The sequence below is a fragment of the Chiloscyllium plagiosum genome, chromosome 9 (assembly GCF_004010195.1).
Source record: "Chiloscyllium plagiosum isolate BGI_BamShark_2017 chromosome 9, ASM401019v2, whole genome shotgun sequence".
Classification (NCBI taxonomy): domain Eukaryota; kingdom Metazoa; phylum Chordata; class Chondrichthyes; order Orectolobiformes; family Hemiscylliidae; genus Chiloscyllium; species Chiloscyllium plagiosum.
In genome coordinates, this window is record NC_057718.1 from 1726976 (window position 1) to 1739061 (window position 12086).

Here is a 12086-nt window from a genome sequence, read left to right on the forward strand (position 1 = left end):
TTGATGTCATCCAAACTTACTAACTGTACCTCTTATGTTCACATCCAAATCATTTATATAAATGATGAAAAGTAGAGGACCCAGCACTGATCCTTGTGGCACTCCACTGGTCATAGGCCTCCAGTCTGAAAACAACCCTCCACCACCACCCTCTGTCTTCTACCTTTGAGCCAGTTCTGTATCCAAATGGCTAGTTCTCCCTGTATTCCATGAGAAATAACCTTGCTAACCAGTCTCCCATGGGGAACCTTGTCGAACACCTTACTGAAGTCATGTCCATCGCTCTGCCCTCATCAATCCTCTTTGCATTTTGGGAGGTCAGATGCAAGAGGAATGTATACAGGAAATGGCCGGATCCTTAGGAGCATTGATATACAGAGGGATCTTGGGGTGTAAGTCCATAGCTCCCTGAAAGTGGCAACACAAGTGAATAAGATGGTAAAGAATGCGTATGGCATGCTCGTCTTCATTGGCTGGGGTATAAAGGTTGGTAGGTCATGTTGCAGCTGTGTAAAGCTTTACTTAGGCCACATGTGGAGCATTGTGTACGGTTCTGGTGACCAAATAATAGAAAGGAAGTGAAGGCTTTGGAGAGGGACTAAAAGAGGTTTCCCAGGATGTTGCCTGGATTGGAGTGTACCAGCTCTAACAGGAGACTGGACAAACCTGGATTGTTTTCACTAGAGCATTGGAGGCTGAGAGACGACCTGATAGAAGCTTATACAATCATGAGAGGAATAGATAGAGTAGATAGTGAGAGTCTCTCTCCCAGGATGGAATTATCAAATACTAGGGGATGTAAGTTTAAGGTGAGAGGGCAAAGATTAAAGGAGACGTAAGAGGCAAGTTTTTTGTCCAAGGTGGTAGTTTAGTCTGGCAGCATGATTGGCACAGACGTGGTGAGTCTAAGGGGCTGTTTCTGCAGTTCACTGTTCTGTCTTCTACAACTCTGGGTCAATAGGGATTGATGCTGGGTGTGTGGGATTGACTCTCTCTGCCTGTTTGCCTATCAGTCTCTCTGCCTGACAGGTAAAACAATGGCTGCAGATGCTGGAAACCAGATTCTGGATTAGTGGTGCTGGAAGAGCACAGCAGTTCAGGCAGCATCCAAGGAGCAGTAAGATCAGCCTGACAGTCAATCTGTCTAACAGACTAACTGTCTGTCAGTCCATTTGCCTGACTGTCTGCCTGTCTGTCTGTTTAGGAGTATCACAACACAAAGATCACAGCAGCACAGCAGCTGCTGCCTCACACACAGCTGACAGTGGATGTGAAACTGACAGATCTCAGCCGAACAGTCGCTGAACTTTCCAACCTGGTGAAAAACCAACTGGTGAAAAGCACCTCACACAGCACCGGGAATGGATCCATCCCAGGTAATTCCCACTGACCCATTCAGGTGATTCTCACTGACCCATCCCAGGAAATTCCCACTGACCCATCCCAGATAAACTTGCAGCAAGATAATAGTTTGTTTTGGTGAGGATTGGAGTGTCACCATTAGAATTCCAAGTTTTCCGGACTGCCTCATTCACGATTAAAGTCCACAATTGTTCAGTGTGTGATCCTGGAGTTAGTATCACCCTGAGTAACGGCTGTTTATTCTCTCTGCACCACCCACAGATGATGAAATGGATGCATCCTGGCCTATGTCAGAGTTACCAGCACAGTGCATGTCCGGCCCATTGGAACCAACAGCCTGTCAGACATTTCTGCAGTGTAAGTAACTTCCTCACCGTATCTCAGTCCCAGCCAATCGGTATCATCCTCACCGTATCTCAGTCCCAGCCAATCGGTATTATCCTCATCGTATCTCAGTCCCAGCCAATCGGTATTATCCTCACCGTATCTCAGTCCCAGCCAATCAGTAACATCCTCACCGTATCCCAGTCCCATCCAATCGGTAACATCCTCACCGTATCCCAGTCCCAGCCAATCGGTAACATCCTCACCATATCCCAGTCCCGGCCAATCGGTAACATACTCACCGTATCTCTGTCCCAGCCAATCAGTAACATCCTCACCGTATCTCAGTCCCAGCCAATCGGTAACATCCTCACCGTATCTCAGTCCCAGCCAATCAGTAACATCCTCACCGTATCTCAGTCCCAGCCAATCAGTATCAGCCTCACCGTATCTCAGTCCCAGCCAATCAGTAACATCCTCACCGTATCCCAGTCCCATCCAATCGGTAACATCCTCACCGTATCCCAGTCCCAGCCAATCGGTAACATCCTCACCATATCCCAGTCCCGGCCAATCGGTAACATCCTCACCGTATCCCAGTCCCATCCAATCGGTAACATCCTCACCGTATCTCTGTCCCAGCCAATCAGTAACATCCTCACCGTATCTCAGTCCCAGCCAATCGGTAACATCCTCACCGTATCTCAGTCCCAGCCAATCAGTAACATACTCACCGTATCCCAGTCCCAGCCAATCGGTAACATCCTCACCGTATCCCAGTCCCAGCCAATCGGTAACATCCTCACCGTATCCCAGTCCCAGCCAATCAGTAACATCCTCACCGTATCCCAGTCCCAGCAAATCAGTAACATCCTCACCGTATCTCTGTCCCAGCCAATCAGTAACATCCTCACCGTATCTCAGTCCCATCCAATCAGTAACATCCTCACCGTATCCCAGTCCCAGCCAATCAGTAACATCCTCACCGTATCTCTGTCCCAGCCAATCAGTAACATCCTCACCGTATCTCAGTCCCAGCCAATCAGTAACATACTCACCGTATCCCAGTCCCAGCCAATCGGTAACTTCCTCACCGTATCTCAGTCCCAGCCAATCAGTAACGTCACACAAAAGGGCCTGTGATGTTATTGTCACCGGTGACCCAGAGGCTGCTGCTAATGTTCTGTGGACTGAGGTTGAAATCCTGCGATTGCTGCATCAGGCAGTAAAATCCAATATATAACTATGCTACTGAAAGCGAGACATATTTATGGGAACTGAGTTATAACCCAGCTGGTTTCCTCATGTCCTTCAGGGATGGAAATCTGCCATTCTTACCCAGGCTGGCCTACATGTGACTCCAGACTCACAGCAATGTGGTCACCTCTTAAGCGCCCTCTAAAATGGCCCTAATAAGCCAGTTAGGTTCCAGGGTAATAAGGATGAGCAACTATCATTTCCCTTGAACAAATATATTTCAAAAAAGGAAGTCTCTCAGAGGCCACACTGAGATTAGAGCTGAGCGTCTTTAGTTGCAAATGAGGTCCCAGAGGACTGGAGAATAGCCGATGTTGTTCCTTGGATTAAGAAGGGTAACAGGGATAATCCAGGGAATTATAGGCTGGTGAGCTTTACATCAGTAACAGGGAAATTATTGGAGCAGATTCTTAGGGACAGGATTCAGTCACATTTGGAAAAGAATGAGCTTTTTTGTTTGTAATGTATATAAGTGATTTGGATGAAAATGTAAGTATTCTGGTTAGTAGGTTTGCAGATGACATGAAATTTGATGCGGTTGTAGATAGTGAGGGAGGATACAGTGGGATATACACCAATCGGAAAGCTGGGCAGAGCAATGGCAGATGGAGTTTAATCCAGACAAGTGTGTTTGGGGAGGTTAAATGCAAGAGGACAGTATACAGTAAATGGCAGGACCCTTTGGAGCATTGATATACAGAGGGATCTTGGGGTGCACATCCATAGCTCCCTGAAAGTGGCCACACAAGTGGAAAAGGTGATAAAGAAGGCAGATGGTAAGCTCATCTTCATTGGTCAGGGCATGGAGTTGGCAAGCCATGCAGCAGCTATATAAGACCTTAGCTGGACCACATTTGGAGTATTGTGTGCAGTTCGGGTTCTAGGATGATGATGTCAGCTTGTACAAGAGGGCATAACTACAAATTGAGGGGTGATAGATTTAAGACAGATGTCAGAGGCAGGTTCTTTACTCAGGGAGTGGTAAGGGTGTGGAATGCCCTATCTGCCAATGTAGTTAACTCAGCCACATTAGGGAGATTTAAACAATCCTTAGATAAGCACATGGATGATGATGGGATAGTGTAAGGGGAGGAGCTGAGAATAGTTCACAGGTCAGCGCAACATCGAGGGCCGAAGGCCTGTTCTGCGCTGGATTGTTCTGTGTTCTATTACTTACAGGAAGGATGTGGCGGCTTTGCCGAGAGTGTGAAAGATATCGCCTGGATTGGAGTGTGTTAGCTAGAAGGAGAGGTTGGAGTTTTTTTGCTACAGTGTTGGGAGGCTGAGGGGTGACCCAATAGAAGGTTAGAAAACGATGAGAGGCTTGCATAGAGTAGATAGTCAGTCTGTGTCCCAGGGTGGAAATGTCAAATATTAGGGGGCACGGGTTTAAGGTGAGAGGCAGAACGTTTAAAGGAAATGTGTGAGGAAAATATTTTACACAGAGGGTGGTATGTGCCTGGGCTGCACTGCCTGGGAGGTGGTAAAAGCAGATACAAAAAGAACATTTTGGAGGCATTTATACAGACACATGAACAGGCAGCAAGTAGAGAGGCGTGGGATTAGTTTAGAATGGCATCAAGGTCAGCATAGACATGGAGGGCCGAACTAGTCTATGTTGAGGGTAGGAGGCAGCCAACTCCTTTTCAGTGTTGGGAAAATCCTTTTCCAGGAATAGTTTTGGCAGCGTTGCTTCCTGCACTCTGGTTTTGGGTTTCACGATATATGGGCAGCCAATTATTAAGTAGGAATTCATCACTCTGTTAGAGTGCGGGGTCTCGTCCACCCAGCTGGAGACCACTCAGGAGCTGGGAATATCCTTCCGGAGTCCTCCCCATTCCCCACAATCGGGTCTGACACTATTTCCTGGTTATCTGGTGCTGCTCAATGGGTAACTGTTTCTAGTGTTTACCCACTCAGAGACAGCAGGATGCCAGCCTATCAGCACTCTGCTCCCTATCCCACCTCCCAGGATGAGGAAGATCCCACTCAGACGGAGCCCAGTGACCTTTCTCCTGGATCACATTCTGAAAGAGGCTGTTTATTTGCGATTGTTGGAGCAGTGTGGGAGCTGCTGGTTTAACGCTGGCTTTGTCTGTTTCAGATGGTGAAACACCCTGTCAATGTACACTGGCTGCTGCACAACACAAGGATTACACTGCCCCCTCCATCCACAAGTCCAGTCAGCATCTATCCCACTGTAAGTACCCGCACACTCTCACTGCCTGCCTTTAACCATTTATCCGTCGTGCTGCAGTATTCCTGTTAACTGTTAAACAGGACAGTAGATCAATGGGTTAGACGTTGGGGTTGTGGGTCAATTGCCACCACTAGGGAATCAGGAACCTCAAAGAATGGGTAATTTCATTGGGACCTCTTCACTCTGCTCAGTCTTAAATTGTGTCTGACTATTTCACGTGATTGTCGCTATCATCCTGAGCTATGTTAGTACATCGCAACCCCCTCACTCCGCAGTGTTCCCATTTTCCAGTTTGTATTTTCGACAAACCATGAAATGATGCCTTGGATTCCTCAGTCCAGACCAGGAGTAAACAGGAACCCACTGTCAGGGCCACTGTTAATCTGACCCTCTCTGTCTTGCTGTCCCTTTTACCAACAAATTTAATGTGTGGCCCGTGAATGAATGCTTTTTAAAGTTCCTAATCACATCAGCTGGAGCGGCAGATCTACATTTTCTGTGACTTTGTCCAGGCTTCCAATTGGGTCATTCTCTGTGGCTATCTCTTCTTCGTGTTGTTCAGTATTTGGGCTCTTGTTCCCTGAGGAGAAAGTTGATTTGGCCAAAAGTGGACAATGTTGGAGATCTCAATGAGTAGGTGCAGCCTGTGGTGTGGTTAGAATGAGTAAAGACTTGGTGTGAAGTTCTCAGTAGAGGGTGGAGAGCTACCCTTATCACTGACAGAGTTTGTTGTGAAAACATCACTGAGAACCTGAATCCTAATCCTTGGTTCACGAGGTACCACTGTCACCCGCAGTTTGTGAGATCCTGCTGTGCACAATTTGGCTTCTGTGTTTCCCTTAACAGTAATCACACGTCACTGGAACATTCTGAAGGCCATAAAAGATGGTATTTAAATGCAAGTTCTTTCCTACTATCTTTCTAATGACAATGAGACTAACATGCCCTGTGCAGTCTGAACCTTCAGGGACTCTGTCCCAGTACCGTTACCGGCTGTGGGAGGTAACCACTCACAGGGACCGACAAGAGCGACAAATTCCCAGGAACCATAGGGAAGGCCTCGAGTAATCTGTGCCCAGGTCCAGCCTGACTGCTGCAGGCCTTGGATCATCACAGCAAGTTCCATGGGCGGCTGACACGCTGTTTTCTGATAAGTTTCAATCCAATCCTCACATCTTCTTCTGTCCATGCAGATGACATGCCCATTTCGAAAACCATGGCAGGACACCCCCAGCAGGTCACTGAGGCCATGGGAAATGAGCAGGATTGGATCAGAGCAAGAGTGGGGCAGCCTGCAGCGAGTCACGGAGGAGAAGCCAAAAGTGACATTTCCCTCCACCCAGAGACATCCTCACGCAAGAGGAAGAGGCCAGTGACGGAGGACAGTCAGACAGCGCAGCTGGTCGAATGTGGATCCCACCATGTGAATTCCCAAGGCACCCTGGCACAGGAAGTGGGAGGGTCCGGGATTGGGAAGCAGTCAGGGATTCAGGAAGGGTCAACGGTCAGATCAAGGTCAGGGGTCAGTGCTGGGACAGGGTCAGGAGAGGAGCCAGGACGCTGGCCCACAACAGCGGATCCCGAAGATGTTCGGAGAGACATCCAGAGCGGCTTTGGCCAAATCCACACTGACCTCATTGTGTTACAGCACTTCATACAGAGTGGCTGTGAGCATCTGATTGAGCAAGCCTCCAGCCTCATCAATCTGCTGATGACACTCCTGCAGCAGTTCACTCCTTGCACTCTCCACAATACCAGCAGCACCAGCAGCTCCAGCAGCTTGAGGGCACAGAGCTGAGACCCACTGGAACCAGTCACATCAGGCTCATTGATGGAAGACACTGAGGATGTGAGATCTCCACTCACTCACCTCCCGCCATAGGAGCCTCACTATCGCCTCAATAAAAGAAATATACCACAGAGTTTTCTCCTAGAAACACGCTGTTAAATAAATTCCTTTCTTCCATATCCATCTGCTCAGATTCTTACAATCAATTCTTCTCTTTGTGTAGCATACACTGTCTCACTCTGTCATTGAGGAGAAAGTGAGGTCTGCAGATGCTGGAGATCAGAGCTGAAAATGTGTTGCTGGAAAAGCACAGCAGGTCAGGCAGCATCCAAGGAACAGGAGAATCGATGTAGAAGGGCTTATGCCCGAAATGTCGATTCTCCTGCTCCTTGGATGCTGCCTGACCTGCTGTGCTGTTCCAGCAACACATTTTCAGCTCACTCTGTCATTGTCTCACTCCCTCTCATACACTATCTCGCTCCCTCTCATACACTGTCTCACTCTGTCATTGTCTCACTCCCTCTCATACACTGTCTCACTCTGTCATTGTCTCACTCTCTCTCATACACTGTCTCACTCTCTCTCATACACTGTCTCACTCTGTCATTGTCTCACTCTCTCTCATACACTGTCTCACTCTCTCTCATACACTGTCTCACTCTGTCATTGTCTCACTTCTCTCTCACTGTCTCACTCCCTCTCGCTGTCTCACTGTCCCACTCCATCATGCACACAGTCTCTCTCACTGTCTCACCCTCTGTCTCACTGTCTCAAACTCTCTCTCACTGTCTCACTCTCTCTCATACACTGTCTCACTCTCTCATGCCGTCACTCTCTCTCTCACTGTCCCTCACTCACACAAAACACCATGAGGCCGTACGATATAGAAGCTGAATTAGGCTATTCAGCCCATCTGGTCTACTGTATTATTCGATCATGGCTGATATGTTCCTCAACCCCATCCTCCTGCCTTCTCCCTGTAGCCCTTGATCCCCTTACTAATCAAGAACCTATCAATCTCTGTCTTAAATATTAGATTAGATTACTTACAGAGTGGAAACAGGCCCTTCGGCCCAACAAGTCCACACCGACCNACCCATTCCCCTACATTTACCCCTTCACCTAACACTACCGGTAATTTAGCATGGCCAATTCACCTGACCTGCACATCTTTGGACTGTGGGAGGAAACCGGAGCACCCGGAGGAAACCCACACAGACACGGGGAGTATGTGCAAACTCCACACAGAGAGTCGCCTGAGGCTGGAATCGAACCTGGCGACTCTGGCGCTGTGAGGCAGCAGTGCTAACCACTGTGCCACCATGCTGCCCATATGCCTCTCTGAAAAAAAAACCCTCCACAGCTTCCTTCTGTCTTTGATGATGAAGCCAATTTTGTATCCAATTTACCGACTTATCATGGATCCTATGTGAGTTAATCTCGTGGACCAGCCCACCATGAGGGGCCTTGTCAAATGCTTTAGTAAAGTCCATGTAAACAACATCCACTCTCTCAACATCCTACTCCCATAAATTATCTTCCTCACTTGCTGAAAAAAACCTCAAAATCAAGTTTGTGTCCCAAGCTCTCCCCAACACAAAGCTGTCCCTAATAAGCCCATTATTTTCCAAATGTGAGTAAATCTTGTCCCTAATAATCTTCTCCAATACCTTCCCAATCACTGATGTAAAGCTTACTGGCCTATTAATTTCTTGGATTATCGCATTTCTAAAACAAAGGAATAACATTGACCATTCTCCAGTCTTGTGGGACCTCACCTATGGCTAAACACAATACAAAGATCTCGATCAAAACCCCAGCGATCTCATCCCTTGCCTCCTTAGTATCCCAGGATAGATCCCATCAGGCCCTAGGGACTTTTCCACTTTAATTATTTTAAAGCCATCCTCTTAGTAGCAACATGCCCCAAGGCATCGACATGCCCCTCCGTGATCTTACCATCAGCACTGTCCTTCTCCTGGGTCAATCCCAATGTGAGGTACTCATTAAAGACCACCCACTTCCTCCAGCACCAAGCATGAAGTCCCTCCTTTGTCCTTGACTGGACCCATCATTTCCCTGGCTACTCTCTTTCTTCTAATATATGTCTAAAATGCCTTGGGATTCTCCTTAATCCTACTTGCCAAGGACATTTCATGGCTGCTTTTAGTCCTCCTTAATTTCCCTGCTTCCTTGCTGCTCCTCAAGAGCCTTTGCTGATTTCAGTTTCCCAGATCTTACATATGTTTCCTTTTTTTAACTAAACTTTCAATGTTCCATGTTATCCAGGATTCCTGAATCTTGCCATCCTTTCCTTTCATCCTCATAGGAGCGCGCAGATCCTGAACTCTGAACATCTGGCCTTTAAAACACTCCCACATGTCCAATGTGGGTTTACCTGAAATAACTGCCCCAAATCTGATTTCTCTGGCTCCTGCCTCTAACAGTATTGCAATTAGAAGCAAATTACTGCAGATCCTGGAATATGTACTGAAAACCTCCCCCCAATTTACTACCTTCAATTTAGATTTATCTTTATCTATAATTGTTGTGGTTCTGTTCGCCGAGCTGGAAGTTTTTGTTGCAAACGTTTCGTCCCCTGGCTAGGGCGACATCATCAGTGCTTGGGAGCCTCCTGCGAAGCGCTTCTTTGATGTTTCCTCCGGTGTTTATAGTGGTCTGTCCCTGCCGCTTCCGGTTGTCAGTTTCAGCTGTCCGCTGTAGTGGTTGGTATATTGGGTCCAGGTCGATGTGTTTGTTGATGGAGTTGATGGACCCAATATACCAACCACTACAGCGGACAGCTGAAACTGACAACCGGAAGCGGCAGGGACAGACCACTATAAACACCGGAGGAAACACCACAGAAGCGCTTCGCAGGAGGCTCCCAAGCACTGAGGATGTTGCCTAGCCAGGGGACGAAACGTTTGCAACAAAAACTTCCAGCTCGGCGAACAGAACCACAACAACGAGCACCCGAGCTACAAATCTTCGCACAAACTTTATCTATAATTATTTTAAAACTCACAGAATTATGATTATTGACCCAAAATGGTCTCCCCTTGATCACCTGACCTGGCTCAGTACCCAGTACAAGGTCGAGCACAGCCCCTTCCCTAATTGGACTATCTACATAGAGTCATAGAGATGTACAGCATGGAAACAGACCCTTTGGTTCAACCCGTCCATGCCGACCAGATATCCCAACCCAATCTAGTCCCACCTGCCAGCACCCGGCCCATATCCCTCCAAACCCTTCCTATTCATATACCCATCCAAATGCCTCTTAAATGTTGCAATTGTACCAGCCTCCACCATATCCTCTGGCAGCTCCTTCCATACAGGTACCGGGGAGGTTTCATGTTTCAAGACATCCTCCTGGAAGCACCTTACAAAGTCTGCCCCATCTAAGGCCTTGGTTCTGAGAGAGTCCATGAGACATGGATGCAGAATTTGGCCGATTAATTTTGCTCCCCATTCGATCACAGGTGATATGTTTGTCAACCCATTGTTTTGCTTTCTTCCTGTAACCCTTCATCTCTTTACTAATCAATGTTTCTCTCTCTGTCTTAAACACACTCAATGACATGGTCTCCACAGCCCTCTGCAGCAATGAGTCCCTCAGATTCTGCACCCTCCATCTCAGTCCAGTATCCTTGGGATCTTTTGTCTGTCCTGCTGGTGGAAACATTTTCTCCATGTTCATTCTCAGTCGCCTCTCAGTATTCTTTACGTTTCAATCAGATCGCCCCCACCCCATCCTTCTATACTACATCAAGTACAAGACCCAGAGTCCTCAACTGCTCCTCCTATATCCCATACTATCCCATTCTCTCACACTCCCATTCTTCCACACTGACCCTCTTACACTCACATTGAAATATCCACACATTCACTCCCCAGCTCACTACACCTCAGACCTTGTACCTGCCTCCCTTACACAGTCAAACACTGAAACACCAACACAGATACTCACATTCTGACATTTACATTCACACAGATCCACATGCAACATCTTCACACACTTACCCGATAAATAATCCACACTCACATTTTTTACTCATTCCACGAATTTTGTAATGGCCCTGTAACTGTTAATTGCCTCAAGTGTGCTCAGACAGATCTCCCTCTCAGATACTCTCCCATTCTCACTCTCTCTCCGTTATGCCCTCAGCCTCTCTGTCTCACACACTCTCGCGTACTCCCTTTGATGTCTGTCTTCTACATTACAACATGTGGCAGTCCTTCAAAGTATTGGCCATACATTTAACTTAAAAGTATTTTGTACAACTGCGGTCATGAAAGTGCTTTATGTCAATGGAGATTAATCTTTGCTGATGCCTAAACTTTGTGTGTTTCTCAGGGAAGTTCAAACCACAAACAGGAGGGAATTAGTGTTTGATTTAGAACAGTACAGCACAGGACAGGCCCTTTGGCCCACCATGTTGTGCTGAGATTTAATCCTAATGTAAAATATAGTAACTTAACCTATGCACCCCTCAACTCACTGCTATCCATGTGCATGTCCAGCAGTCACTTAAATATCCTCATTTATTTATTTAGGAGCCATAATAATCATTACCTGATGGTATTAATATCACACTTGTTAGAAAGACATTTCTCCTGGAGTTATCAGCTTCTGTGGATTACTGAGGACAACGCTAGAGTAAAGCAAGGGTTAACAGCAGGGTAGTAAATATGGAAATAATCCTCCAGCAGCCACTGTGGTTACACTGAGTAACACTGGGACATACATTAGCTCTAATATTAAGGTGTAACGGTCAAGAGAAATGAGTCAAAAGACAAAAGGTTTCCCATTGCTGGCATTTCCTGTTGTGTAAAACAAATTAGTCCATTGTCCCATTTCTCTGTCTCTGTCACATTTGTCTGGATGATGCCAGCTCCTACAAGGGGGGCTTCTGAAATGTCCACTTTCATTCTCAACCCAGGACTCCCCACCACAGGGCCTGTGGCTGTGTCTGACCCATCTCCCACACTTTGGCCTTCACCCCCTCTCTCCCCTCCCACTGGGCCACACCTCCCATCCCCTGCAGCATCCACATCCAGAGGATCATCAGTTACCATATCCACCACCTCCCACCGGGATACACCAGGAAATCCATATCCACCACCTCCCACAGGGATACACCAGGA

General features: G+C 47.2%; 1 protein-coding gene across 1 annotated transcript; it reads left to right on the forward strand.

The window, feature by feature from the left end:
- Window positions 1-435: 435 nt before the first annotated feature.
- Window positions 436-6941, forward strand: LOC122553149. The gene is made up of 5 exons (XM_043696738.1): window positions 436-486; window positions 1205-1376; window positions 1624-1719; window positions 5048-5143; window positions 6337-6941. Exons 1-5 carry the CDS (start codon window positions 436-438, stop codon window positions 6939-6941), a joined length of 1020 nt encoding a protein of 339 aa, XP_043552673.1.
- Window positions 6942-12086: the final 5145 nt, after the last annotated feature.

Bases quoted from the DNA above. Each gene is read 5' to 3' on its own strand.
- LOC122553149 (XM_043696738.1), top strand. From the start codon at position 436: ATGGTAAAGAATGCGTATGGCATGCTCGTCTTCATTGGCTGGGGTATA. The intron at 487-1,204 runs GTTGGTAGGTCA...CTGTCTGTTTAG, and splicing joins TCATTGGCTGGGGTATAAAG to GAGTATCACAACACAAAGAT. The intron at 1,720-5,047 runs GTAAGTAACTTC...TGTCTGTTTCAG, and splicing joins CTGTCAGACATTTCTGCAGT to ATGGTGAAACACCCTGTCAA.